The following is a 26559-nucleotide window of genomic DNA, read 5'->3' on the forward strand; positions in this document are numbered from 1 at the left end:
ATTGATTAATAAAAAATAAAAAATAAAAATAAAAAATATATATATATATATATTATATATATATATATATATATATATTATATATATATATATATATATATATATAATATTTTTTTTTTCTTTCACGTGACAGGTCGTGACAGTACACCTACTTTGAGACAAGAGCAATAGTGATGCATGCTTGGTTATGGTTTGAATTCATATCCAACAATTGCGAGAACAACTTTTTTATTGTCCATATCTGCTGCTGAGTTTCATTTGTTTGATATTTTCTGCTGGTGGTGTGCCTTGAGATTTTTTTCAATGAAAAAAATGTGCCTTGGCTCGGAAAAGGTTGAAAAACAATGCTCGAAAAAGCGGCAGAAAAAAAGTAAATTTGTGGTTCTAACTTTGTTTTGCTTTTTACGCTTTATACCTCTCACAACAATATTGAGCGCTCCATCCATTACAATGCAAAATGGCAAATTATGCAAATTTGCAGATGACACCATTATATTATCTCGCCCCCACTTCAGCCCACTGCCACCACAAATAGATTAGAGTCCTGTGGGAAAGGCAAATCACTGAATCTATGTTTAATTCAAAGCACAGGGGCCGTCCATTAGCCAATACGTTCCTCTCTAATATAAAATGTAGCCCTTCGCCTTTTTACTTTCTCACCACTTTTCAGACTTAAGAGAGAGATTTGCTAGAGAACTTAGAAGGCTGGCAGATGAGTTGCTTTAATCTAAAACTGTTCAAAGTTCATGCATTGGGAGTATTAGCAGAGGTTAGTCTGGTGTCTTCTTGCAAGACTTTGGATTTAACAAAGACTTTCACAATAGCAGGATTTCATGAATAAAAATTGGGAATGAGACCGGTTGAAAGTCATCTGATTTCCCCTTTGAGTCAACTTGGTTTCATTCAGCCTTGCATCGCCCTTATAACTTGTTTCCACAAATCAAACCATCCAACCATAATTGTACCCCTGCATGATTGCACAGTGCGTGTTGGCTCGTAATGGGAATTACACGAAACACATGAAGTCTTAAAAAAACAAAAAGCTGACGACGTATACTTTTGTACATTGAACGTTCCACCGGCAACTAGTTTGTTGCCAATTTCAGCGTGGAAGCTCTTCAATCAAAGCAGTCAATCTTCTCTCGGTGCCGCCCGTGTGACGCATGAGAGCCTTAATAGCCTGTCTTGACAGGATGTTGCTGTATTTCTTGCAAATGGTACACAAGAGCCTAGCTCGTGGCTCAATATAACTCAGCCTTTTGTCTCCCAGGATCTGCTTCTTCTCTTTTTTTTTTAATTTGGTCTTTTACATCCCAGCAAAGACAATTTGAATGTGCTAATAAGCTTTCAGGGAAGGGAAATGTAGTGAGAGTTATTTGACAATGAGGCTAAGCTGATTGTGAGTCACTGCTTCATTTACAGGATTTTTCAGCCTATATATATATATATATATGGCTTCACGGTGGCAGAGGGGTTAGTGTGTCTGCCTCACAATACGAAGGTCCTGCAGTCCTGGGTTCAAATCCAGGCTCGGGATCTTTCTGTGTGGAGTGTGCATGTTCTCCCCGTGAATGCGTGGGTTCCCTCCGGGTGCTCCGGCTTCCTCCCACTTCCAAAGACATGCACCTGGGGATAGGTTGATTGGCAACACTAAATTGGCCCTAGTGTGTGAATGTGAGTGTGAATGTTGTCTGTCTATCTGTGTTGGCCCTGCGATGAGGTGGCGACTTGTCCAGGGTATACCCCGCCTTCCGCCCGATTGTAGCTGAGATAGGCGCCAGCGCCCCCCGCCACCCCAAAACGGAATAAGCGGTAGAAATGGATGGATATATATATATATATGCACACATATATCCAGGCTTGATTTGTGAATCCTTGAAAAACATGACTTTTTCATTTATGAAGTTTGGCTTCATTTTGCAGAGGCTAATGCATATTTGCACTATTAGTTGATACAGTGTGCACATACAGTGGGGCAAAAAAGTATTTAGTCAGCCAGCGATTGTGCAAGTTCTCCCACTTAAAATGATGACAGAGGTCTGTAATTTTCATCATAGGTACACTTCAACTGTTAGAGACAGAGTGTGAAAAAATAATCCAGGAATTCACATTGTTGGAATTTTAAAGAATTTATTTGTAAATTATGGTGGAAAATAAGTAATTGGTCAACCATTCATAGCTCTCACTGATGGAAGGAGGTTTTGGCTCAGAATCTCACGATACATGGCCCCATTCATTCATTCCTTAACACGGATCAATCGTCCTGTCCCCTTAGCAGAAAAACAGCTCCTAAGCATGATGTTTCCACCCCCATGCTTCACAGTAGGTATGGTGTTCTTGGGATGCAACTCAGTATTCTTCTTCCTCCAAACACGACGAGTTGAGTTTATACCAAAAAGTTCTATTTTAATTTCATGTGACCACATGACATTCTCCCAATCCTCTGCTGTATCATCCATGTATCCATTTTGGTATAAACTCAACTCATCGTGTTTGGAGGAAGAAGAATACTGAGTTGCATCCCAAGAACACCATACCTACTGTGAAGCATGGGGGTGGAAACATCATGCTTTGGGGCTGTTTTTCTGCTAAGGGGACAGGACGATTGATCTGTGTTACGGAAAGAATGAATGGGGCCATGTATCGTGAGATTTTGAGCCAAAACCTCCTTCCATCAGTGAGAGCTTTGAATGGTTGACCAAATACTTATTTTCCACCATAATTTACAAATAAATTCTTTAAAATTCCTACAATGTGAATTCCTGGATTTCTTTTCCACATTCTGTCTCTCACAGTTGAAGTGTACCTATGATGAAAATTACAGACCTCTGTCATCATTTTAAGTGGGACAACTTGCACAATTGGTGGCTGACTAAATACTTTTTTGCCCCACTGTGTGTGTGTGTGTGTGTGTGTGTATATATATATATATATATATATATATATATATATATATATATATATTTGTGAATCCTTGAAAAACATGCATTTTTCATTTATGAAGTTCGGCTTCGTTTTGCAGAGGCTCATGCATATTTGCACTATTAGTTGATACAGCTGGAGGACGCATTAACAATAAAGTTGCACACAATTACTACTGCACGATACACTATAAAGAAGGAATTATATGCTGTTTGCCTTTAAGGGCTGCCTTCATTGCAGACTGTGTACATGCATAACATGCAATGTGCATTATTACACGGCAAGTAGCTGTTCACCCTTACATCACTAATTAATGGATGTAGCAATTATTTATATCTGGATAACAACACTTACTTTTTTTCTTTGACACCCTCCAGATGCATACATACATACAGTAGATGCACACATACTGTACAGTATATTCAGTCGACACACATTCTTATAGATAGTGTGTCATGGTCGGGTGCATGCTGCCGCGTTAGTTCCTGCACCTTGCTTACGTTGGAGCTTCTGATTTATCTTCTTTCTTTTTTTTATGGCCAAAGTCCGAGCAGCTCATTAAGGAGATGGATCTGTTGTCTTTTACAAGAGTAATTACCAACTTTAATGCTGATCGCTTCTTCAGGTTAAACATTGTAACCAAGAGCACTCGTGCAATTTAAACATTTATTCTTTCTTGAATAGCTATCTTTTGGTAGGAATTTATGCAAGAACCTTGCATATTGTGAATTTAAAAAAATAGCTATCTAATTTCACAGCATTTATCCTGTTCAGGATCATGGGTATGCTTAAAGGTTTCTTTGGACAAGAAAACAATAGCAATTAAGGTAAAAAAAAAAAAAGCACTTTGCTATATTGTGGTTATTTTTTAGCATTATTTTACATACTAGGAAACCAAAATGGATACCAAGTTTGCTACCAAGCGGGTATCAGTTCACATAAAATCCAATGGTGCCATATTTCGGTACCTTTGTTGCACATGAAGTCACGTCCTGTTGCAGAATGTGCTACCTGTTAAAATGTGCTACCCAACGCTACTGAGCATGCACAGGCATGTGCATCAACGCTTAAGGTTCCTTTGGATAAGATAATAACAATTAAGGTAATAAAAAAACGCTTTTCAATATTGTGGTTATTTTTTCGCATTATTATACATACTAAGAAACCAAAATACTTTTCAATTGACCAACTCGAGGGGATCTACCTCATTTATATATATCATTTATATTTATTTATTTATGAAAGAGACATTTTTGTAAACAAGTTAAATGTGTTTAATGATAATACAAGCATGTGTAACACATATAGATGTCTTTCTTTCACAAAGACAAGAATATAAGTTGGTGTATTACCTGATTCTGATGACTTGCATTGATTGGAATCAGACAGTAATGATGATAACGCCCACATTTTCAAATGGAGGAGAAAAAAAGTTGTCCTTTCTGTACAGTACCACATGAAAGTGGTTGGTTTTTGGCATCTAATTCATCCAGCTTCCATACACTTTACAAGAAAAACATTGGCGGCAAATTCCGTAGCTTGCTTGATTGACATTCACGGCACCCGAGGGTCTTGTGAGATGACGCTGGCTGCTGCCAGTTCATTATTATGAAAAAATGACAGAGAGGAAGGCGAGAAACACTTTTTATTTCAACAGACTTTCGCGCCGTCCCTTCCGTCAAAACTCTTCACAATAAAAGCCCTGCTTCATGCTGCCTGCGCTAACAAAATAAGAGTCTCGGAAAGCTGGCGTGCACAAGTGATGTGCACGCCAGCTTTCTGAGGGATCGCTTGTGCACGCCAGTTTTCCGAGACTCTTATTTTGTTAGCGCAGGCAGCATGAAGCAGGGCTTTTATTGTGAAGATAGGAAATGTGCAGTCGGCCTTTAGAGTTTTGACGGAAGGTACGGCGCGAGAGTCTGTTGAAATAAAAAGTGTTTCTCGCCTTCCTCTCGGTCATATTTTCATAATAATGATCTTGCAGCAGCCAGCGTCATCTCACAAGACCCTCCGGTACCGTGAATGTCATTTAAGTGACGTCTTGGTGAAGATTGATGATCACAAATTTTTAGGTCTATTTTTTTTAAAAGCCTGGCTGGAGATCGACTGACACACCCCCCGCGGTCGACTGGTAGCTCGCGATCGACGTAATGGGCACCCCTGGTCTACTGTATGGTAACAAAATTAATGTTAACAGTATGTATTTTGACAAGCTCCAGAAGGGACAAGCGGTAGGAAACGGATGGATGGATATAGGAACAATAATAAAAACTACACAATCACTTGTTCCAAGACCTACTTCGGACATTTTCTGAACATTTCATCAAAATCCGACCATTACTTATATTGCTAACTATCGCACTAGGCAACTCGTTTTATTTAATTTTTTTTATGAAACAATACATTATTTTCAGCTCATCCGCTCAAACTGGACAAACAAGCTCTCAAGTAGCACTCAGAGCAGATTTAGTCCGACTGCTTTTCAGTAATGTTGTAATTTTCCATGCCTGAGAGAAAACATTCGAACATAAAGTAAGTCTCCACCTAGCTCAATGCAATAGACGTGCTTTTGATTAGCATTAGTAATTTTAACCATGGCGATTTTAACACCTCCAAATTTGGTAATGAAAACTACAACTAAGATGCATGTTACAATCAAATAGCTAGAGTGCCATATGTACAATATTTACAGTACAAACACTTTGTAGGGTGCAACAAAAGAAAAGATTCAGCTTAATAGCAAAGACTACTCCCTGACTAAGTAATAGACCGTAGCCTAGGGATGGGCGTCGTTCACATTTCAACCCATACGGTACCAATTCCCGGTACCTGGGAATCAACATTGGTACTCAACAGTACCAATTTTTTATACTTTTGTGTGTGATAATAAATATTATTTTTTTTCTATGCAACATTTAGAATTGATCTGTCTATAATAACTGCTGTCCAGTTGTTGTATCTTGTTTTATTATCACATTTCTGAGTCAAGTTACAGCTGCAAGTCCAACACGTTAATTGGCAGTAGTTGAAACTGAATTTTAAAACACAAGTTTTTTTTAACAAACTGATTTTTGTAACACTATGTTTTAACAGACACATTTGTACAATCACATTTTTATGCACCGATTGTTAAAACGCTGTATTGAAACAATCTTACTTTTCAAACACTTAAAAAAAAAATACAAATAAATAAATAAAAATACTGTATTTTTACACAAAAAAATGTATACACTGAATTTTAAAACACTGTATTTTGACCAACTGTATTTTAATACACTGTATTTTCAAACACTATTTTTTTTTACACTGGTTGTTTATGCACTGAATTTTAAAACACTATTTCAACAAAGGTAAAATTTAAACAGTGTATTTCATCAAACTGAATTTTAAAACACTATTATTTAACAAACTGTTTTTGTAAACACTCTATTTTAACAACTGTGATGAGGGGGTGACTTTTCCAGGGTGTACACCGCCTTCCGCCCGAATGCAGCTAAGATAGGCTCCTGCGACCCACCCCAAAAGGGATAAGCGATGGAAAATGGATGGATGGATGTATAATTTATAGTGTGTTGGTTAGTCAGTTTACTCTTTGCTCATGTCTAGTCTTTTGTTGCACCCTAAAAAGTGGACCACAGTTTGAGAATCGCTGCTCTAGATCCTAAGTAATTACGCCCCCTGAAGGACAAAAGTGGTAAGAAGATGGCATTGGATCAATCTGATTGGATTGCGGAACCACTGAGGTTAGCATTCCAGAAAATTGGTCACACTAGGATTGATTAATTTTCCCATGGACAATAATTTCCCATAGGAAATGACTAAAGAAACATCAACCGGCTTTTCAATCTGGCTCTCATAGCTGTCACTCAATACATCAATACCCATGATATATTCTGTAATCAATTATCATTCATGGCATGTCCCCAAGGGTTAGTGGGGCGCACACTCTTGGATGTAATGAGGCACGCTTCCCAAGAACAGTGGAAATTACAAGGTCCAACACAATCTGTCACACATGACTCTGATCAACTTCTGATTTGTCAGCATTTAGAAAACAAAAATCTAAATCATGATGTAAATAATAACATGTGCAATCTGTTCCAATGTCATACCGACAACACTATAAATAAGAGGTGGGACCAAGTCATTGTTTTGCAAGTCACAAGTAAGTCTCAAGTCTTTGCCCTCAAGTCTCGAGTCAAGACAGGCAAGTCTCGAATCAAGTCCAAGTCAAAACTGAAAAGTCTCAAGTCAAGTCCCAAGTCCTGCATTTTGAGTTTCGAGTCATTTCAAGTCCTTTTAACCACAGACTAATATATTTATACGGATTGTGTATGCTTTTAAAACGCTGTATGTATTTATTATAAAAGAAAATAGTGCTGACATTGCACTTCATAATAGTCCTATGAACCAGTTATTTTAAACATGTAACTCATTCCTTTAAAGAATAAGCACATTTGAAAAAACAAGTGCAACTGTAATTATTTGCACAAAAGTGTTATCATTGTATTTCCATGGCATATTGCATTGGAAATAGTTCCACAGCAGTTTCCATCCTGTTTTTACCTTATCTCATTGATCTCATCTCATACTGTATGTGTTTAAAAGTGTGCGTACACATGAAAACCATAAATACATGAACATTACAATGAACAGAGTTGTACTTTTTAGATGTCAGGGCCCTATGGAATTTGTACATGTATTCTTAATATAGTATACATTTTAACTGACCTTTATTTGACTATGTTTGTCTTTTTGTAGGTGGCTAAAATACGTGGTGCTGCTGACCGTCGTCTAATGTTACATTACTGTGTGTGATACAGTCACTAACGTAACGTTATGTGTAGGTACCTCATGCAGCCCTGCTTAAAAAAAAATCACTTGACAAAAAGTATGAATAAGGTAGCGAGCTGCAGTGGACGCAACAGATTGTAGTGTTTGCGATGACGTTATAACCATAGACATATTATAAGTAGACCCAGCATTGCCTGCTGTGACATGAGCAATTTGGCCACCATCTTGAAGTGGTGATGAGGAGCTGGCGAGCAGCCTAAACTGACAGTTGAGAGGTAGAAAACAAAGGTGTTCAGCGTTTTCCTGCTTAAATGAGCGGACTGTTGAAAATAGGAATCGGGGGATTACCTTTCACAGGTAAGATTTAACATTAACATACTATTGGTAGTATTTTGTGAAAATAATATTATCACAGAGTTGTGAAGGAGCAAAGATCTTCAATATTTGTATGTGAAAATCACAAAGAAATCTTCTGGGGGAGGATGACCCCTTTACTGGTATTTGGTTTACAAACTTTCAGCCACACTTAAAACAAAATTCACCAGCCACCACTGATTATGATGCTTCTCATTTTAGGCAAAACATAAGACAATACTCTCTTAACAGTATAATTGTAACCAGGAATAAGTCTTCAAGTAACAATATTCAAATACTAACATTGTTGGGTGAAACAGACTTCGGTTTTATTCTGAATCCAGGGAAACAGATTGGTGGCTTTTGCTGATATAAAGACTTTCGGGCTTTTATATATGTTTAAGTATTTGGCAGACACTTTTATCCTAAGCAACATACATGAAAAATACATATAAAACAATCACTGTAAACATGATTGTTTAGGGGAAGAATGTAATAGAAAATATCAATACAAAGTGTCAAGACAGAATAAACTCTCAGCTGTTGCAGCAACAGAGATAAAGTCTATTGGTCCGTAAGATACATAGATATCTAATATATTCATACATTGTTTATGTAGGATATATGCATGTATATATAACCTAATCATATTGTTTCTTCAATTTAAAAATAGCTGACCGTTTTTTTCCCCCTTCTCTGGGATTATTATTCCCAGTTTTGATCTTGGACGTCTGGTCACTTATAGCATATAAGAATATTGTATTACTGTTCTGCAAACTATGAACACGCCAAAACATGTGTCCTTTATCGTAGTTACACGTATGAAAAAGAAAGCGCGTGCAAATCAGTGGTATTCAGTGAGATAAAATGCGCTGACTGTTCATTGCTCCTGCCAAATGAATTGCACTGAGTGGAGTTGATCACCACTCCAAGATGGCGGCCTTGCGTCTCGTCTCGTTTCGTCAGCGCCAGTAGTGGTCGATGCTGCGTCTACTTATAAGATGTCTATGGTTCTAACGTTAGCAGTGAGTTTACAGCCTCACTGATTCAACAACACAGCAAATAAAAGTTACGTTACTCAGCCAATAAACGTAAGCTTACATTCAAAACTTACCCTTTTTTGTGCATCTTCAAATGTCGAATGAAGTTGGAAGTTGTTGCGTCTCCGTCTGTAATCTTCCAACCACATGTTTTGCATATGGCAATTCGTTATTTGTTGACCAAGTCGTTGTTTTAATACCCGGACAAAACTATTTTTGGCATAATTTTTCCTCACTGGCGCCTTTGTTAAAGAGCTCTTCTTTGTTGGTTTTTCTGCAATTTGATTGGATGAATGCTGCTGTGTGACGAAAATTGATTGATTGATTGATTGAAACTTTTATTAGTAGATTGCACAGTACAGTACATATTCCATACAATTGGTCAAGTTTTTCAACTTGTTTAAGTCGGGGTCCACGTTAATCAATTCATAACGTGGATGTAATTTGATTGGCAGTTGTACCGACAGGTAGCGCGCACACTGTCACACAGTCTTGTACACGATGGAAGATACGGAGCGCTCCTGAATAACTTTTTAATCGTTGGGTTTTGGGGAAAGTAACAAGTGTTGTCAAGTCAAAAGGCTCAAGTCCAAGTCAAGTCACAAGTCATTGATGTTAAAGTCTAAGTCGAGTGGCAAGTCTTTTTACATTTTGTCAAGTCGAGTCTAAAGTCATCAAATTCATGACTCGAGTCCAAGTCATGTGACTCGAGTCCACACCTCTGCTATAAATAATACATTAATTATCCATCCAAGCAATTTTTAAGTAGAAAGTAACGGTCATGCATATGTAAAATTGCTGTTTAAGGGCCCTTAGCGTCCAGTTGACCAAAATTTCACAAACAAGTTGTCTTTATGTGTATTCTTTGCACCCAAAAATTAATTTGGCAGACATTTCCCATAATATCAGTTCGTTTTTGAGTAATGAGGTGATTTATCTACAAAACTGGAGTCCATTTCCCTGCATAGACATTGTGCATAAAGGCATGTAAAACTATTATTTTGACCACTTAAGTGCATGTTTTGGTCGCCCCGGTTCATGGTTACTTCAAAACTAATATGGTTAACATTGCGAACAAAAAAAGAAATGTAAATGATCACAATTTTGGACTTCCTATCTCATCCAGGCCTTTTTTTTATGGACACCATAGCTTGTGTTTCCTCATGCTCTTTTAGCACCTTGAGAGAAAACATCAGTAGAAGAGGACACAAAATACAACACTAGCGGGTAAACTTTTTCTATCGTTTTTGAGCGCAGGGTCTGCTTTGCTTTCTCCGTTTTGTCCGCATGTTCTGACTCGGTCTTTCTTCTCTGGAGGGTTCTCCTAATTTTTGGGATCACTTTTGGCTTGAGTCTTTTACATTTGCTTTAATCCCTTCTTCGTCGAAGTCAGAATCATTCAAATTACACTCCTTTCCAAAGGGCCGTCCCATTTTGCGCGAGTCATTCTGACTGGAGAGGTCCGTACGTTCAGGCTGGCAGGCTGAGCCCTTCTTCAGTGGTACTAAAACAACCTGCAACAAAACAAGCAAAACTATTTGGTCATTTCTTCAAATTGTGCACAAAAATAACATGATTTGGGATGAAGTTGCTTGCAAAACGCATTCTACGCAAAATATAAAATTGCCTCCAGTCTTCTGTAGGTGACGTCAGCTGGCTGATGCAGGCTTGCAAACACATTTTGGAGCTAAAAGTGGGTGTTACACAATGTGCTAAAACCCGTTAAAAAACAAGCCTAAAGTCACTACTATGTCTATTTTAGGGGGAATTATACTTATCACTTTTAGGTTAAGAACAGAGGCCGGCAACCCAAAACGCTGAAAGAGCCATATTGGACCAAAAATACAAAACAAAATATTTCTGGAGCTGCCAAAAATTAAAAGCCTTGTATAAGTGTTATAAAAAAGACAAAAAAATATGTAAATGTCTATATTAGCCTACTATCAAAGTGACTATGTGTTGCAGGCTGACACAAATCTTTGTTGACAGAAATGTAATATTTATTCTACACATTTTTACAACATTTGAAATCATTAGTCAAATGAATGCTTCTCAGAGGTTGAGATAACTCTTCCTCTAATGGGTTTTTAAGAATCTTTGTAAGCTGGGTGACATTTGCTGTGGTCTGGAACAACATGGTACACAAACAACTATGAGAAATGCAGCCAATATTACATACAGATAATGTGTCATGAGACATGCAAATATAAATTTAATTAAGAGGACTTAAAGGAAATTAGATAAGCTCAAATATACCTACACACGAGCCATAATGATGCAGTATGTACATACATCTAGCCTAAATAGCATGTTAGCATCGTTTAGTTTGCAGTCCTACAGTGACCAAATATGTCTGATTAGCACTGCACACAAGTTAGTAACACCAACAAAGCCTTCATGCACAACAATAAAAGTTTGGTGGACAAAATGAAACAAAACACAAAACGTGGCATAAAACACGTCTTAGAAAGTCGGAGAAAGTTCTAGTTTTAAACAAACTACGGTGAGTTCAAGGACCGCCTAATTTAGTAGGACAAAACGGCCCTCGCCAAAGAGTCTTCTCACTGAAGCATCATTATTATAAACAGTGTGATTTCTAACAATTAGGGAGGTTTGTGTCATGTTTGTCTTCCTACAGAAACCATATTAAAACAAAAAAAAATATTTGTTCCCTCTTTTTCTATTTTTCATACATTTTTGAAAAAGCTCCAGAGAGCCGCGGGTTGCTGACCCCCGGTTTAGAACAATGAAATAAGAAATGATGTCAGAATTAGAGGGGCCCTTTGAGACATAAATGGCTGCTCCTTTTTGGTGTCAAAGCCCAAGCGAACAAAGTTTATTAACTGATACTTGCTGAGCTGAGGTCACACATGACCTCATATTTGATTTATTTGTGCATCTCTACCAATGATTTCGTCGAATTTCTGAATTTTACAACCCCCGGCTTTGGAGTGTCTACTGTAAGTGCTCTGCGATGATGTCATTAACACATTATTTATTTTGTACCCGTGACCTCCCTTTAGTGGCCAAAGTCTCGCAGAGTGGTACTTCAGTTTTCATTAGTAGGTCTGACTAAAACCGTAGGAAATGTTCCAGACACCCAAAAATATCAACATGTTTTATAGAGAAAAGATATACACTCGAATTTCGATATATAACGCGGTAGTCTATAAAACGCGATGTGCCGTGGACCCCGAATTTTTGTCCGTTTACATTGGTGTGGTGGCCGGTGGACTGGGGTGTAGGATTGGCTAACAAACTAAATCTGTTATGTCTCTTATCCGGCTCAACGTAGTTTGTGTGCCTTTTAGGACGGCTACAAACTGTAGCTCAATACGGCTAATGTTATCAAGCGTGTCCACGGCCTCTAAAGTCGTAGACGCCGCATTGGCTGCTGGGGCGCAAGAAATTCAGCAGCCATCTTGAAAGGGGCATCCACTCATATTTCAGCAGTAGAAACAACGAGGAAAAACACAATGCCGAATCATTCTTCTACATAATCCTACTCGAATCAGCGGATCGTGGAAAACAGTCACGGGCATACTTGCCAACATTGAGGTTTAGGTGGGCGGGGTTGGGGTATATTGTAGTGTCCCGGAAGAGTTAGTGCTGCAAGGCGTGCTGAGTATTTGTTCTGTTGTGTTTATGTTCTCCCGAAATGTGTTTGTCATTCTTGTTTGGTGTGGGTTCACAGTGTGGCGCATATTTGTGACAGAGTTAAAGATGTGTATAAGGCCACCCTCAGTGTGAGCTGTATGGCTGTTGATCATGTATGCTTTGCATTCACTTATGCCAAACTTGAGACCTCCGAATTCGGGAAATGGGGCGGGGTTGAGGTGGGAGGGGTTTGGTGGTAGCCGAGGTGTATGTTGTAGCGTCCCGGAAGAGTTGGTCTGCAAGGGATCCTGAGTATTTGCTCTGTTGTGTTTGTGTTGTGTTACGTTGCGGATGTTCTCCCGAAATGTGTTTGTCATTCTTGTTTGGCGTGGGTTCACAGTGTGGTGCATATTTGTAACAGTGTTAAAGATGTGTATAAGGCCACCCTCAGTGTGAGCTGTATGGCTGTTGATCATGTATGCCTTGCATTCACTTATGTCACACTTGCCAAACTTGAGACCTCCGAATTCGGGAGATGGGGCGGGGTTGAGGTGGGCAGGGTTTGGTGGTAGCCGAGGTGTATGTTGTAGTGTCCCGGAAGAGTTGGTGCTGCAAGCGATCCTGGGTATTTGCTCTGTTGTGTTTATGTTGTGTTACGTTGCGGATGTTCTCCCGAAATGTGTTTGTCATTCTTGTTTGGCGTGGGTTCACAGTGTGGTGCATATTTGTAACAGTGTTAAAGATGTGTATAAGGCCACCCTCAGTGTGAGCTGTATGGCTGTTGATCATGTATGCCTTGCATTCACTTATGTCACACTTGCCAAACTTGAGACCTCCGAATTCGGGAGATGGGGCGGGGTTGAGGTGGGCAGGGTTTGGTGGTAGCCGAGGTGTATGTTGTAGTGTCCCGGAAGAGTTGGTGCTGCAAGCGATCCTGGGTATTTGCTCTGTTGTGTTTATGTTGTGTTACGTTGCGGATGTTCTCCCGAAATGTGTTTGTCATTCTTGTTTGGCGTGGGTTCACAGTGTGGTGCATATTTGTGACAGTGTTAAAGATGTGTATAAGGCCACCCTCAGTGTGAGCTGTATGGCTGTTGATCATGTATGCCTTGCATTCACTTATGTCACACTTGCCAAACTTGAGACCTCCGAATTCGGGAGATGGGGCGGGGTTGAGGTGGGCGGGGTTTGGTGGTAGCCGAGGTGTATGTTGTAGCGTCCCGGAAGAGTTGGTGCTGCAAGCGATCCTGGGTATTTGCTCTGTTGTGTTTATGTTGTGTTACGTTGCGGATGTTCTCCCGAAATGTGTTTGTCATTCTTGTTTGGCGTGGGTTCACAGTGTGGTGCATATTTGTGACAGTGTTAAAGATGTGTATAAGGCCACCCTCAGTGTGAGCTGTATGGCTGTTGATCATGTATGCCTTGCATTCACTTATGTCACACTTGCCAAACTTGAGACCTCCGAATTCGGGAGATGGGGCGGGGTTGAGGTGGGCGGGGTTTGGTGGTAGCCGAGGTGTATGTTGTAGCGTCCCGGAAGAGTTGGTGCTGCAAGCGATCCTGGGTATTTGCTCTGTTGTGTTTATGTTGTGTTACGTTGCGGATGTTCTCCCGAAATGTGTTTGTCATTCTTGTTTGGCGTGGGTTCACAGTGTGGTGCATATTTGTGACAGTGTTAAAGATGTGTATAAGGCCACCCTCAGTGTGAGCTGTATGGCTGTTGATCATGTATGCCTTGCATTCACGTATGTCACACTTGCCAAACTTGAGACCTCCGAATTCGGAGGCGGGTTTTGAGGTGGGCGGGGTTTGGTGGTAGCCGGGGTGTATATTGTAGCGTCCCGGTAGTTAGTACTGCAAGGGATCCTGGGTATTTGTTCTGTTGTGTTACGGTGCGGATGTTCTCCCAAAATGTGTTTGTCATTCTTGTTTGGTGTGGGTTCAAAGTGTGGCGCATACTTGCAACAGTGTCAAAGTTGTTTATCTGGCCACCCTCAGTGTAACCTGTATGGCTGTTGATCAAATATGCCTAGCATTCTCTCATGTGTTTGTGAAAGCCGCAAATATTATGTGGCTGTGCCTGCACGCCATTTGTATGGAAGAAAAGCGGGTGTGACGACAGATTGTAGAGGATGTTAAAGGCAGTGCCTTTAAGGCAAGCCCCCGATATTGTTGTCCGGTTGGAAATCGGGAGAATGGTTGGCCCGGGAGATTTTCGGGAGGGAAACTGAAATTCGTGAGTTTTCCGGAAAAATCGGGAGGGTTGGCAAGTATGACTTATGTGTGTCAATGAAAGCTGCATATATTACGTGATTGGGCCGAAATGCTGTTTGTATGGAGAAAACGCAGACGTGACGACAGGATGTAGAGGATGCTAAAGGCAGTTTCTTTAAGGCATGCCCCCATCATTGTTGTACGAGTGGTAAGCGGGAGAAATTCGGGAGAATGGTTGCCCCGGGAGATTTTCGGGAGGGGCGCTGAAATTCGGGAGTCCACTGGAAAAATCGGGAGGGTTGGCAAGTATGGTCACGGGGGATTACTTTTCATAAGTAAGAGTTAACATTACTATTAGTTGTATTAGACCAGGGGTCACCAACCTTTTTGAAACCAAGAGCTACTTCTTGGGTACTGATTAATGCGAAGGGCTACCAGTTTGATACACACTTAAATAAATTGCCAGAAATAGCCAATTTGCTCAATTTACCTTTAATAAATACATTTATATGTATAAGAAAATAGGTATTTCTGTCTGTCATTCCGTCGTACATTTTTTTTCCTTTTATGGAAGGTTTTTTTGTACAGAATAAATGATGAAAAAAACACTTAATTGAAGGATTTAAAAGAGGAGAAAACAGGGAAAAAAAAGAAAATACAATTCTGAAACATAGTTTATCTTCAATTTCGACTCTTCAAAATTCACAATTCAACAGAAAAAAATGAAAAGAAAAGCTAGCTAATTCGAATCTTTTGAAAAAATTAAAAAAAGAATTTATGGAACATCATTAGTAATTTTTCCTTATTAAGATTAATTTTAGAATTTTGATGACCTGTTTTAAATAAGTTAAAATCTAATCTGCACTTTGTTAGAATATATAACAAATTGGACCAAGCTATATGTCTAACAAAGACAAATCATTACTTCTTCTAGATTTTCCAGAACAACATTTTTCAAAATAAATTCAAAAGACTTTGAAATAAGATTTAAATTTGATTCTACAGATTTTCTAGATTTGCCAGAATAATTTTTTTGAATTTTAATCATAATAAGTTTGAAGAAATATTTCACAAATATTCTTCGTCGAAAAAACAGAAACTAAAATGAAGAATTAAATTAAAATGTATTTATTATTCTTTACAATATAAAAAAAAAAATACTTGAACATTGATTTAAATTGTCAGGAAAGAAGAGGAAGGAATTTAAAAGGTAAAAAGGTATATGTGTTTAAAAATCCTAAAATCATTTTTTAAAGTATTTTTTTCTCTAAAATTGTCTTTCTAAAAGTTAAAAGACGCAAATAAAAATAAAAAAATTATTTAAACAAGTCTTTAAAATATTTTGGGGAATTTTAAATTCTATTTGAGTTTCGTCTCTCTTAGAATTAAAAATGTCGAGCAAAGCGAGACCAGCTTGCTAGTAAATAAATACAATTTAAAAAATAGAGGCAGCTCACTGGTAAGTGCTGTTATTTGAGCTATTTTTAGAACAGGCCAGCGGGCGACTCACCTGGTCCTTACGGGCTACCTGGTGCCCGCAGGCACCGCGTTGGTGACCCCTGTGTTAGACGTGTTGTGTTAGATGATTGTACTGTATTTATGCCCGCCAGCAAAATTGTTGCCAGTTAGCTAAAAGATAAGATGAAAATTAATTTAGAATTTAGAAATTTATGGTGGAATAAATGCACTGACACTTCTATATGCCTGTCAGTAGATGAGTATGTTGCCCTTTTGAAGATGTAGTGGTCGATGCGGCGTGCATACATATATATATATATATATATATATATATATATATATATATATATATATATACCGATCCGTTGTGGTAGAGAAGGAGCTGAGCCGGAAGGCAAAGCTCTCAATTTACCGGTCGATCTACGTTCCCATCCTCACCTATGGTCATGAGCTTTGGGTCATGACCGAAAGGATAAGATCACGGGTACAAGCGGCCGAAATGAGTTTGGATCTCTCCCTTAGAGATAGGGTGAGAAGCTCTGCCATCCGGGAGGAACTCAAAGTAAAGCCGCTGCTCCTCCACATCGAGAGGAGCCAGATGAGGTGGTTCGGGCATCTGGTCAGGATGCCACCCGAACGCCTCCCTAGGGAGGTGTTTAGGGCACGTCCAACCGGTAGGAGGCCACGGGGAAGACACAGGACACGTTGGGAAGACTATGTCTCCCGGCTGGCCTGGGAACGCCTCGGGATCCCCCGGGAAGAGCTAGACGAAGTGGCTGGGGAAAGGGAAGTCTGGGCTTCCCTGCTTAGGCTGCTGCCCCCGCGACCCGACCTCGGATAAGCGGAAGATGATGGATGGATGGATGGATGGATATATATATATATAGATATATGTATATAGCAGGGACAACCTCTCCATGAGAAGGGTGGCACAGCTCGGTTGGTAGAGTGGCCGTGCCAGCAACTCGAGGGTTGCAGGTTCGATTCCCGCTTCCGCCATCCTAGTCACTGCCGTTGTGTCCTTGGGCAAGACACTTTACCCACCTGCTCCCAGTGCCACCCACACTGGTGTAAATGTAACTTAGATATGGGGTTTCACTATGTAAAGCGGTAAAGCGCTTTGAGTCACTCGAGAAAAGTGCTATATAAATATAATTCACTTCACTTCGTACCAAGGCTAGTTTAACCCTGTTGATTGATTGATTAAAACTTTTAACAGTACAGTACATATTCCGTACAATTGACCACTAAATGGTAACACCCCAATAAGTTCTTCAACTTTGTTTAAGTCGGGGTCCACGTTAATCAATTCATGGCTAGTTTAGCAGCCAGCTAGCTGACAGTTTAGCGATAAAACAGAGAGCAAGTGCTTTTTACATTCGTTAGGACTACAAAATTGTGTTGGAGAAGAGCTAAAGAAGGTTAGAATATATTTAGAAGCACGTAAAATACAAAGATAGCCCTTAGCTTTGATGAGAAAGCAGCACGAATACCCATGACTTGATTAACGTGGACCCCGACTTAAACAAGTTGAAAAACTTATTGGGGTGTTACCATTTAGTGGTCAATTGTACGGAATATGTACTGTACTGTGCAATCTACTAATAAAAGTTTCAATCAATCAATCAATCATGCATATGTGACAATAACATCTATGGCCTTTAGAGAGTGCACAACTGCGTACACAACAGCTGTAAATATACTCCTCCCCTCTTAAGCACGCCCCCACCCACACCCCACACCCCCCACCTCCCGAAATCGGAGGTCTCAAGGTTCTTTATTATGCATGTTCGGCAGGTGCGAACCCATCCCCCAGCTCCTGAAATCGGAGGTCTCAAGGTTGGCAAGTATGTTTCTTTATTATGCATTTTCTGCAGGTGCGACTTATACTCCAGAGCGATTTATACTCCGAAAAATACAGTACATACCATGAATTGATTAATGTGGACCCCGACTTAAACAAATTGAAAAACGTATTGGGGTGTTACCATTTAGTGGTCAATTGTACGGAATATGTACTGTACTGTGCAATCTACTAATAAAAGTTTCAATCCATCAATCAAACGAAGGAGCACAGCCAATAGCAGCGTGAATAATTGTTTTTCTTTGTTGGAAGAAACTGGTAGTTACAAAATAGAAATAACTAAATATCGACCTAGTAATGTCCTAATCCAGTGGTTTGCAACCTTTTTTCAGTGAACATTTTTTTAATTCAATTACCCTCTAATCAGAGCAAAGCATTTTTGGTTGAAAAAAAGAGCTCAATAAGTAAAATACAGCACTATGTCTTCAGTTTCTGATTTATTAAATTGTATAACAGTGCAAAATATTGCTCATTTGTGGCGGTCTTTCTTGAACTATTTGGAAAAAAAGATATAAAAATAACTAAAAACCTGTTGAAAAATAAATAAGTGATTCAATTATAAATAAAGATTTCTACACATAGAAGTAATCATCAACTTAAAGAGCCCTCTTTGGGGATTGTAATAGAAATCCATCTGGATTCATCAACTTAATTCTAAACATTTCTTCACAAAAAAAGAAATTTTTAACATCAATATTTATGGAACATGTCCACAAAAAAATCCAGCTGTCAACACTGAATATTGCATTGTTGCATTTTTTTTTTCACAGTTTATGAACTTACATTCATATTTTGTTGAAGTATTATTTAATAAATATATTTATAAAGGATTGTTGAATTGTTGCTATTTTTAGAATATTTAAAAAAAATCTCACGTACCCTTTGGCATACCTTCAAGTACCCCATGTACTTTCATGTTTACCATGAATTGATTAACGTGGACCCCGACTTAAACAAGTTGAACAACTTATTGGGGTGTTACCATTTAGTGGTCAATTGTACGGAATATGTACTGAACTGTGCAATCTACTAATAAAAGTATCAATCAATCAATCAATCAAACCCCCAGGGGTACGCGTACCCCCATTTGAGAACCACTGTCCTAATCTACTCTGGTTAGACTGGTTTGGGGCTCATTCTATTGTATTATTTCGAAAAGAAAAGGATAAGAAACAAGGATTTCTACACAATGCAATCTCAGAAATGCCGCAATCAGTATTTTATGGACTCCAACGACCGCGTTACATCTGACTCTGAGTGTGTTTTACATACAGCCTCAAAAACCACCTCTTTCTTGAATTCAGTCCCGTTTCTCACATTCTTCATCAAAGTCCTGGGACTGAAAACTTTCTTACGGCCTATTTTGCTGCCATGCTCAATACAAAAGGAGAACGTTGAGGCAAACGGTAGCATTCGTTTTACATCCGAGATTAAGATGATTTTTCTGTTTGTCTTCTAACCCCGCAATGTGCCGCACTTCATCTTTATTATGCTGATGACGAGGGAAATAGCAACAATACCAGCGGCGACGCTCGTCTCAGGGATTATACCCTGACTTTCTTTTCCGCTCGCTCGCTTTCGTCCTCTCCTCAAATGCCCCTCAAGACTTCCCGCCGCCACCCCTCCCTCCGTCCCCGCCCGCCCATCCTGCTTGGCTGTGCATCCTGCATTTCACTCCCCTCTTCTGTTATCCTCTTTTACTTGAGTTTTATTCTCCATCTCCTTTCGTTTGTCACTTCCCTCTAGCCACGCTCTCCATTTTTTGTAAATTGGAAATATACAACCTGGTGGATAATCCCACCGACTGGAACAGCTCGGAAAACGTTTCTGACACATTCCCTCCCTCTCATTATGATTTCCATTATACACGCGGTACCTCGTTCTTCCCGCTTATCTGCTTCTCTTCAAAACAAACACGTCACATCCGTGGCTTTTGTTCTGTTCGCTCTGATTTACTATGCCATCGCCTCATCTCTATAATTCAAGTCTCCATCATTGTCCCGTGATGTTCTCTCCAAAAGAAGAGAACATGATGGCCGGCTGCTCACTCAACCAAAGCTGTTATTGTTCACATCATGCTGGTTGCTTCTAACCCTGTCTATAAATATGAGGCACATATAATGCATGACAGTCCACCCGTATCATTCTTTCATGTCGCTTTTTACGGCACAGGACTGCAAGAATGCTAAAAGACTCAAGCATTCACACTGATTTAATCGACTAAATGTTGGATTTTTTTCTGCAAAACAGATGTGATCATCTATACTGCCTCCAGCCCACAGTCTCTCTGCTGGCCTAACATAAATCATGAGCATATATTAATAAACGTTCATTTTAATCTACTTTTCATAAAGTATTCATCGAATTCTCTTCATGTTTTATTAGGCTCCAGCGTTGCTTGATTCTAGATTAGAGTTTTTGTCCAATCAGAATTCAGCAAGCTTGTAGCCAGCGCTGTGTTAATTCTGCCGGTTGATAGGCAGTTGCGATAGCCAATCAGATCACGAGTTGTTGACAGTAGCCTTAAATTGGATTTTCACTTGTCACTCCCGAGCGAGTATCCAATCACAAGTTTTAATTTGCGAAAAGCAGGAAGTGGCACTGAGGCCATACCCGGCCAGCGGAGAAATCATCGGCACTCACTTTTTTTTTAACTCACAAAGAAGTACAGCAAAGTTCAAATATTTTTTTATTTATTTGTTCACGATTAATATGTTTTTTACAATCATTTTAAATTTGACAGTGCCACGTAAAATATGTTTTAAATGCTTTATTGATTTTTAAATGTGCCGAAATTTATAGCCTGTTTTGGGGGATTTTATCCCCAGGAGTGCACAAGTGTGTTTTTGTGTAGTATTTTTCCAGCCATGGTTATGTGATGACAAAAATTATGGTATTTTGAGGGGTATTTATGAAAGTCAGACTAACTAGGACATAGCTGAAGGCAACTTTCCTAACATAAATCATGAGCATGGATTAATAAACGTTCATTTTAATCTACTTTCCATAAAGTATTCATCACATTCTCTTCATGTCTTATTAGGCTCCAGCGTTGCTTGATTCTAGGTTAGAGTTTTTATCCAATCAGAATTCAGCTAGCTTGTAGCTGTGTGAATTCTGCCGGTTGATAGGCAGTTGCGATAGCAAATCAGATCACGAGTTGTTGACAGTAGCCTTAAATTGGATTTTCACTTGTCACTCCAGAGCGAGTATCCAATCACAAGTTTTAATTTGTGAAAAGCAGGAAGTGGCACTGGGGCCATACCCGGCCAGCGGAGAAATCATTGGCACTCACTTTTTTTTTAACTCACAAAGAAGTAGAGCAAAGTTCAAATATTTTTTTATTTATTTGTTCACGATTAATATGTTTTTTACAATCATTTCAATTTTGACAGTGCCACGTAACATATGTTTTAAATGCTTTATTGATTTTTAAATGTGCCGAAATTTATAGCCTGTTTTGGGGGATTTTATCCCCAGGAGTGCACAAGTGTGTTTTTGTGTAGTATTTTTCCAGCCATGGTTATGTGATGACAAAAATTATGGTATTTTGAGGGGTATTTATGAAAGTCAGACTAACTAGGACATAGCTGAAGGCAACTTTCCTAACATAAATCATGAGCATGGATTAATAAACGTTCATTTTAATCTACTTTCCATAAAGTATTCATCACATTCTCTTCATGTCTTATTAGGCTCCAGCATTCATTGTTTTTAGGTTAAAGTTTTTATCCAATAAGAATTCAGCAAGCTTGTAGCCAGCCCTATGTGAATTCTGCCGGTTGATAGGCAGTTGCGATAGCCAATCAGATCACGAGTTGTTGACAGTAGCCTTAAATTGGATTTTCACTTGTCACTCCCGAGCGAGTATCCAATCACAAGTTTTCATTTGCGAAAAGCAGGAAGTGGCACTGAGGCCATACCCGGCCAGCGGAGAAATCATCGGCACTCACTTTTTCAACTCACAAAGGCGAGCAAAGTTCAAATATTTTATTTATTTTTCCACGTTTAATATGGTTTTTATAATAGTTTTAATTGTGACAGTACCCATGTAAGATATGTTTTAAATGCTTTTTTGATTTTTAAATGTGCCGCAATATAGCCTGTTTTTGGTGATTCTATCCCCAGGAGTGCACAAGTGTGTTTTTGTGTAGTTTTTCTCCAGCCGTGGTTATGTGATGATATAAATTGTTTTTTTGAGGGATATTTAGGAATGTCAAACTAAGTAAGACATTGCTGAAGGTGTAGGTAGGAAACGCACAACCCGCCACTGCCGCTACATAAAATGCTGTATTTTAACGAGCCACATTGGAATACAGTAGCCTCGTAGGTCTAAATATTCATTAAAAACAAGGCAGAGGTTTTATTTAACAAGTATATTTAATATTTTTGGCCCCATTAACATTACACACAGTTTGAACAGTAACACTGTGTTTGAATATAGGGCATGTAAAACACTGTACTTTAATCAAGTGATGCATTGGCATACCATTATATCAGGTGTGTCAAACTTTTTTTCACATTGCTGTTATGGCTGCCCTCAGAGGGCCGTTTGTAACTGGGAATACTTTATAAATATAAATGATTAGGGATTCATCTCATGATTTTATTACACATTTGCCTATGCATTATATTGTTGCCTGGTATATATTTTTACATACACTGTAAAACAAATGAAAAAATAGTTCAGTTTCATCGTTTCGTAATTTGAAAAGGTCCATTTCTGACTGTAAAAATTACATACGTATAAAATATACATATACCTAAATGCCAAGTGCAGGCAAATGAAAATGTCCTTTGGCTGAAGACAACATGATCATAGTAATTTTTCAAATTTTTTTTGGTAAAACATAATTTTAGTAGATGTTGTCATTATTTAAAACTATATGTGGACGACTTTCCCTGTCGCCGCCCGGGTTCCACTGACCATCCAGGAAGGACATCGCTTTTGCACAAGGTTTGACTCTTTTATTTTTCGATAAAGCTTTTCTGCAGCTCGGATCGCTCTTTCAGCTCCTCTCCGCTGCTCGCTCCTCGGTCGCTCTTTCAGCCGGCCGCGTCGTCGTCTCTCATGGGCTGATCCCTCTCTCTTTCGCCACTGCCGCTCTTCGTCGGTTCTTGCAGGTTCTCCAACTCCCTCTGCCCCGATCCCTTCTCCTTCTTCCCTTTCATGCAGCATCAGGAGAAATTAGATTGCGGCGGCGTCGCTCCCGGCACACCCCGCCTCTCTGCTCCGCCGCATTCTCCGCCTCCTTGCCGCCATCTTGGGCAGGGCTGCAGCGTGCCCTGCCCCGCCGTCGGCCCGTTGGCAGTGCCTCCCCACATATATTGAACGCACACTATTATTATGGAATGTATGTGTTTTAATATGTTGTTTGTGTCATATAGGAGGTCCTCCTGATGTGGGCAAGATGCTGGGCGGGGAGGAGAAGGAAGAGGACCCTGATGCTGCAAAGAAAGAGGAGGAGAGGCAAGAAGCGCTGAGGCAGCAGGAGGAGGAGAGGAAGGCCAAATATGCCAAGATGGAGTCCGAGAGGGAATCGATGAGACAAGGCATCAGGGATAAGGTACAACCGTCATAAAAGTAAAAGTGCACTATCATAGTTGTTTTGTCACTTAAAGTACTTTGAGCACGAGAATGCAGTTCTCCTCATCTAAACGTTTTGATTATTTTTGGACGGCGTCCTCATTTTTGATGTGAGCACTGCTTCTGAAGGCATCACGTATCGCCTGCCAGTTTTTCTTTTTTTTTTTCTTTTAAAGAAGCAACCTTGCCATGGAAGCAGATTATTGTGGAGCTATTTTTAATCGCTTCCTTTAGTGCTTTTTCCAATTTACTGTATATCAGCAGAGGAAGTGTGGAAATATTACAACTAAAGTCACCAATTAACATGCTGAAAGGCATAATCAAACCGTGTCAAATACAATTTGTGCATCTCGTGTGGATATTTGAATTGTTTAGGATCAATTACACATCCAAGATGGGGCAATTCAAAATATACCATTTATGTTTAAAGGCCTACTGAAATGAGATTTTCCTATTCAAACGGGGATAGCAGGTCCATTTTATGTGTCATACTTGATCATTTCGCGATATTGCCATATTTTTGCTGAAAGGATTTAGTAGAGAACATCGACGATAAAGTTCGCAACTTTTGGTGCTCATAGAAAAGCCTTGCCTGTACTGGAAGTAGCAGACGATGTGCGCGTGTCGTCACGGGTTGTAGAGCTCCTCACATCTCAACATTGTTTACTATCATGGCCACCAGCAGCGAGAGCGATTCGGACCGAGAAAGCGACGATTTCCCCATTAATTTGAGCGAGGATGAAAGATTCGTGGATGAGGAAAGTGAGAGTGAAGGACTAGAAAAAAAAAGACTAAACAGTGGGAGCGATTCAGATGTTATTAGACAAATTTTCTACGATAATTCTGGAAAATCCCTTATCTACTTATTGTGTTACTAGTGTTTTAGTGAGATTATATGGTCGTACCTACACAACTTGAAGGTCGGCCTCGCACCTTTCTTCAGCACCAGTCGACGGGTGGTGGCGATGCCCATCGCTGCCCTTCGCAAGATACCCTCTTCAAAACACGATCTTTCGAAATGATCGCTGCATAATACACTGTACTTTGTGTGTGTGTGGTCCAATCCAACAGTGTTCGCTTGACCGCTCTGTTCCATAGTAAAGCTTCACCGTCATCTTTCGGGAATGTAAACAATGAAACATCACCTGTTTGTGTTGCTAAAGGCGGCCGCAATACACTGCTTCCTACCTACAGCTTTCTTCTTTGACGTCTCCATTATTCATTGAACAAATTGCAAAAGATTCAGCCACACAAATGTTTATAATACTGTGGAATTTTGCGATGAAAAGAGACGACTTATAGCTGTGAACGGTGCTGGAACAAAATGTCCTTTACAATGCGTGACGTCACTCGCATGCGTCATCATAGCGCGACGTTTTAGCATGATACTTCTGCGCGAAATTTTAAATTGCAATTTGCTCAAATATGTTCATGTACATAAGATGTGTGATTGTAAATAATGTTAATGAGATTAATCTTAATAAAATTCCCTTCAAGAAAAAAGTACCTTTTTAATAATAAAAAAAAGCCTTTTACCCAAAAGTGCGTTATTTATTGAAACACAAGCCAAAAATTGTTCATAATTTTGAAAAACCCAGAAAATGAGTTAAAATAATACCCTTACAAGCCAAAAAATGGATTGCTCTTCATAAAAATACTTTCAAAATTCAACCCAACACTCGCAACTCATAGTAATAATAATTCATCATTTTTTTTAGTGTGTACACATTAAAACATGTTGAGTTAAAAAAAATAAAATTTAATCCAACTGCTGGTTCAGAAAAGGACGAACCCCTTATTTGAGTTGTTTTAACTCAACATTTTGGGTTAATTTTTGCAACCCAACTTTTGCTTTGAATTATTTAACCAACAAGTTGAGTTACGATAACTTAATGTTGGGTTATTCCCAACCAAACTATTGGGTTGAATTATTTAACCCAAAAGTTGAGTTTTGCTAACTCAATGTTGGTTGATTCATAACCCAACTATTGGGTTGAATTAATTTAACACAAAAGCTGAGTTATGCTCAATACAATGTTGGGTTATTGCAAACTTAACTACTGGGTTGCGCAAATTAGCGCTCCTTGACCGAATAGTTGGTTAGAAATTATACATTTTACTGCTGGTTTGTCCTACTCTTTCCCAACTACTGATAACAAATATTGTATTCCATTAAAATATACTAAAAATCAAGACATGAGTAACATTTTTTTTTTTTTACCAGAAATGCCTTGATTCCCGGGCGTGGCCAACGCTTCCGCCCACTGCTCCCCTCACCCACCCGGGCGTGATCAAGGGTGATGGGTCAAATGCAGAGAATAATTTTGCCACATCTAGTGTGTGTGAGACAATTATTGGTACTTTAACTTAACTTTGTATGGTCATAGTGGTTCTATACAGCATCCTCAAATATGTTCATGTACATGAGATGTATGAATTATGTTCAAGAGATTAATCCCCAATAACATTAACTTCAAGAAAAAAAAAAGCACCTTTTTAATAAAAAAAAAAGCCTTTTACCATTCCTGGGTGAATCTAGCGTTAGAGGAAGAGAGGGATTGATAAACATTTTTGCAATGCTGTTTTACTGAAAGTGGGATTACCGAAAAACCCATTTTAAGATAATTAATTAATTGATTTTACCCTTTAAAATTGTTTTTAATCATATTTGTTTTTATATTGTTTTTTTATATTGGTTTTGTATTTATTCATTAATTGTTTTTATTCAG

The 26559-nt window shown here is 39.1% G+C and overlaps 1 protein-coding gene across 2 annotated transcripts in view; it reads left to right on the top strand.

Annotated features, from left to right (window-relative positions):
- The window catches only part of LOC133538680 (complexin-1-like), a 55131-nt gene that overhangs the window by 23005 nt on the left and 5567 nt on the right, over window positions 1–26559 (top strand). For both annotated transcript variants that reach the window (XM_061880379.1, XM_061880378.1), the window contains exon 3: window positions 23632–23810. In XM_061880379.1, coding sequence (XP_061736363.1) covers window positions 23632–23810 — 179 coding nt within the window. The remainder of the gene's footprint in view (window positions 1–23631; window positions 23811–26559) is intronic.

Source organism: Nerophis ophidion, linkage group LG20 (genome assembly GCF_033978795.1).
Source record: "Nerophis ophidion isolate RoL-2023_Sa linkage group LG20, RoL_Noph_v1.0, whole genome shotgun sequence".
Classification (NCBI taxonomy): Eukaryota; Metazoa; Chordata; class Actinopteri; order Syngnathiformes; family Syngnathidae; genus Nerophis; species Nerophis ophidion.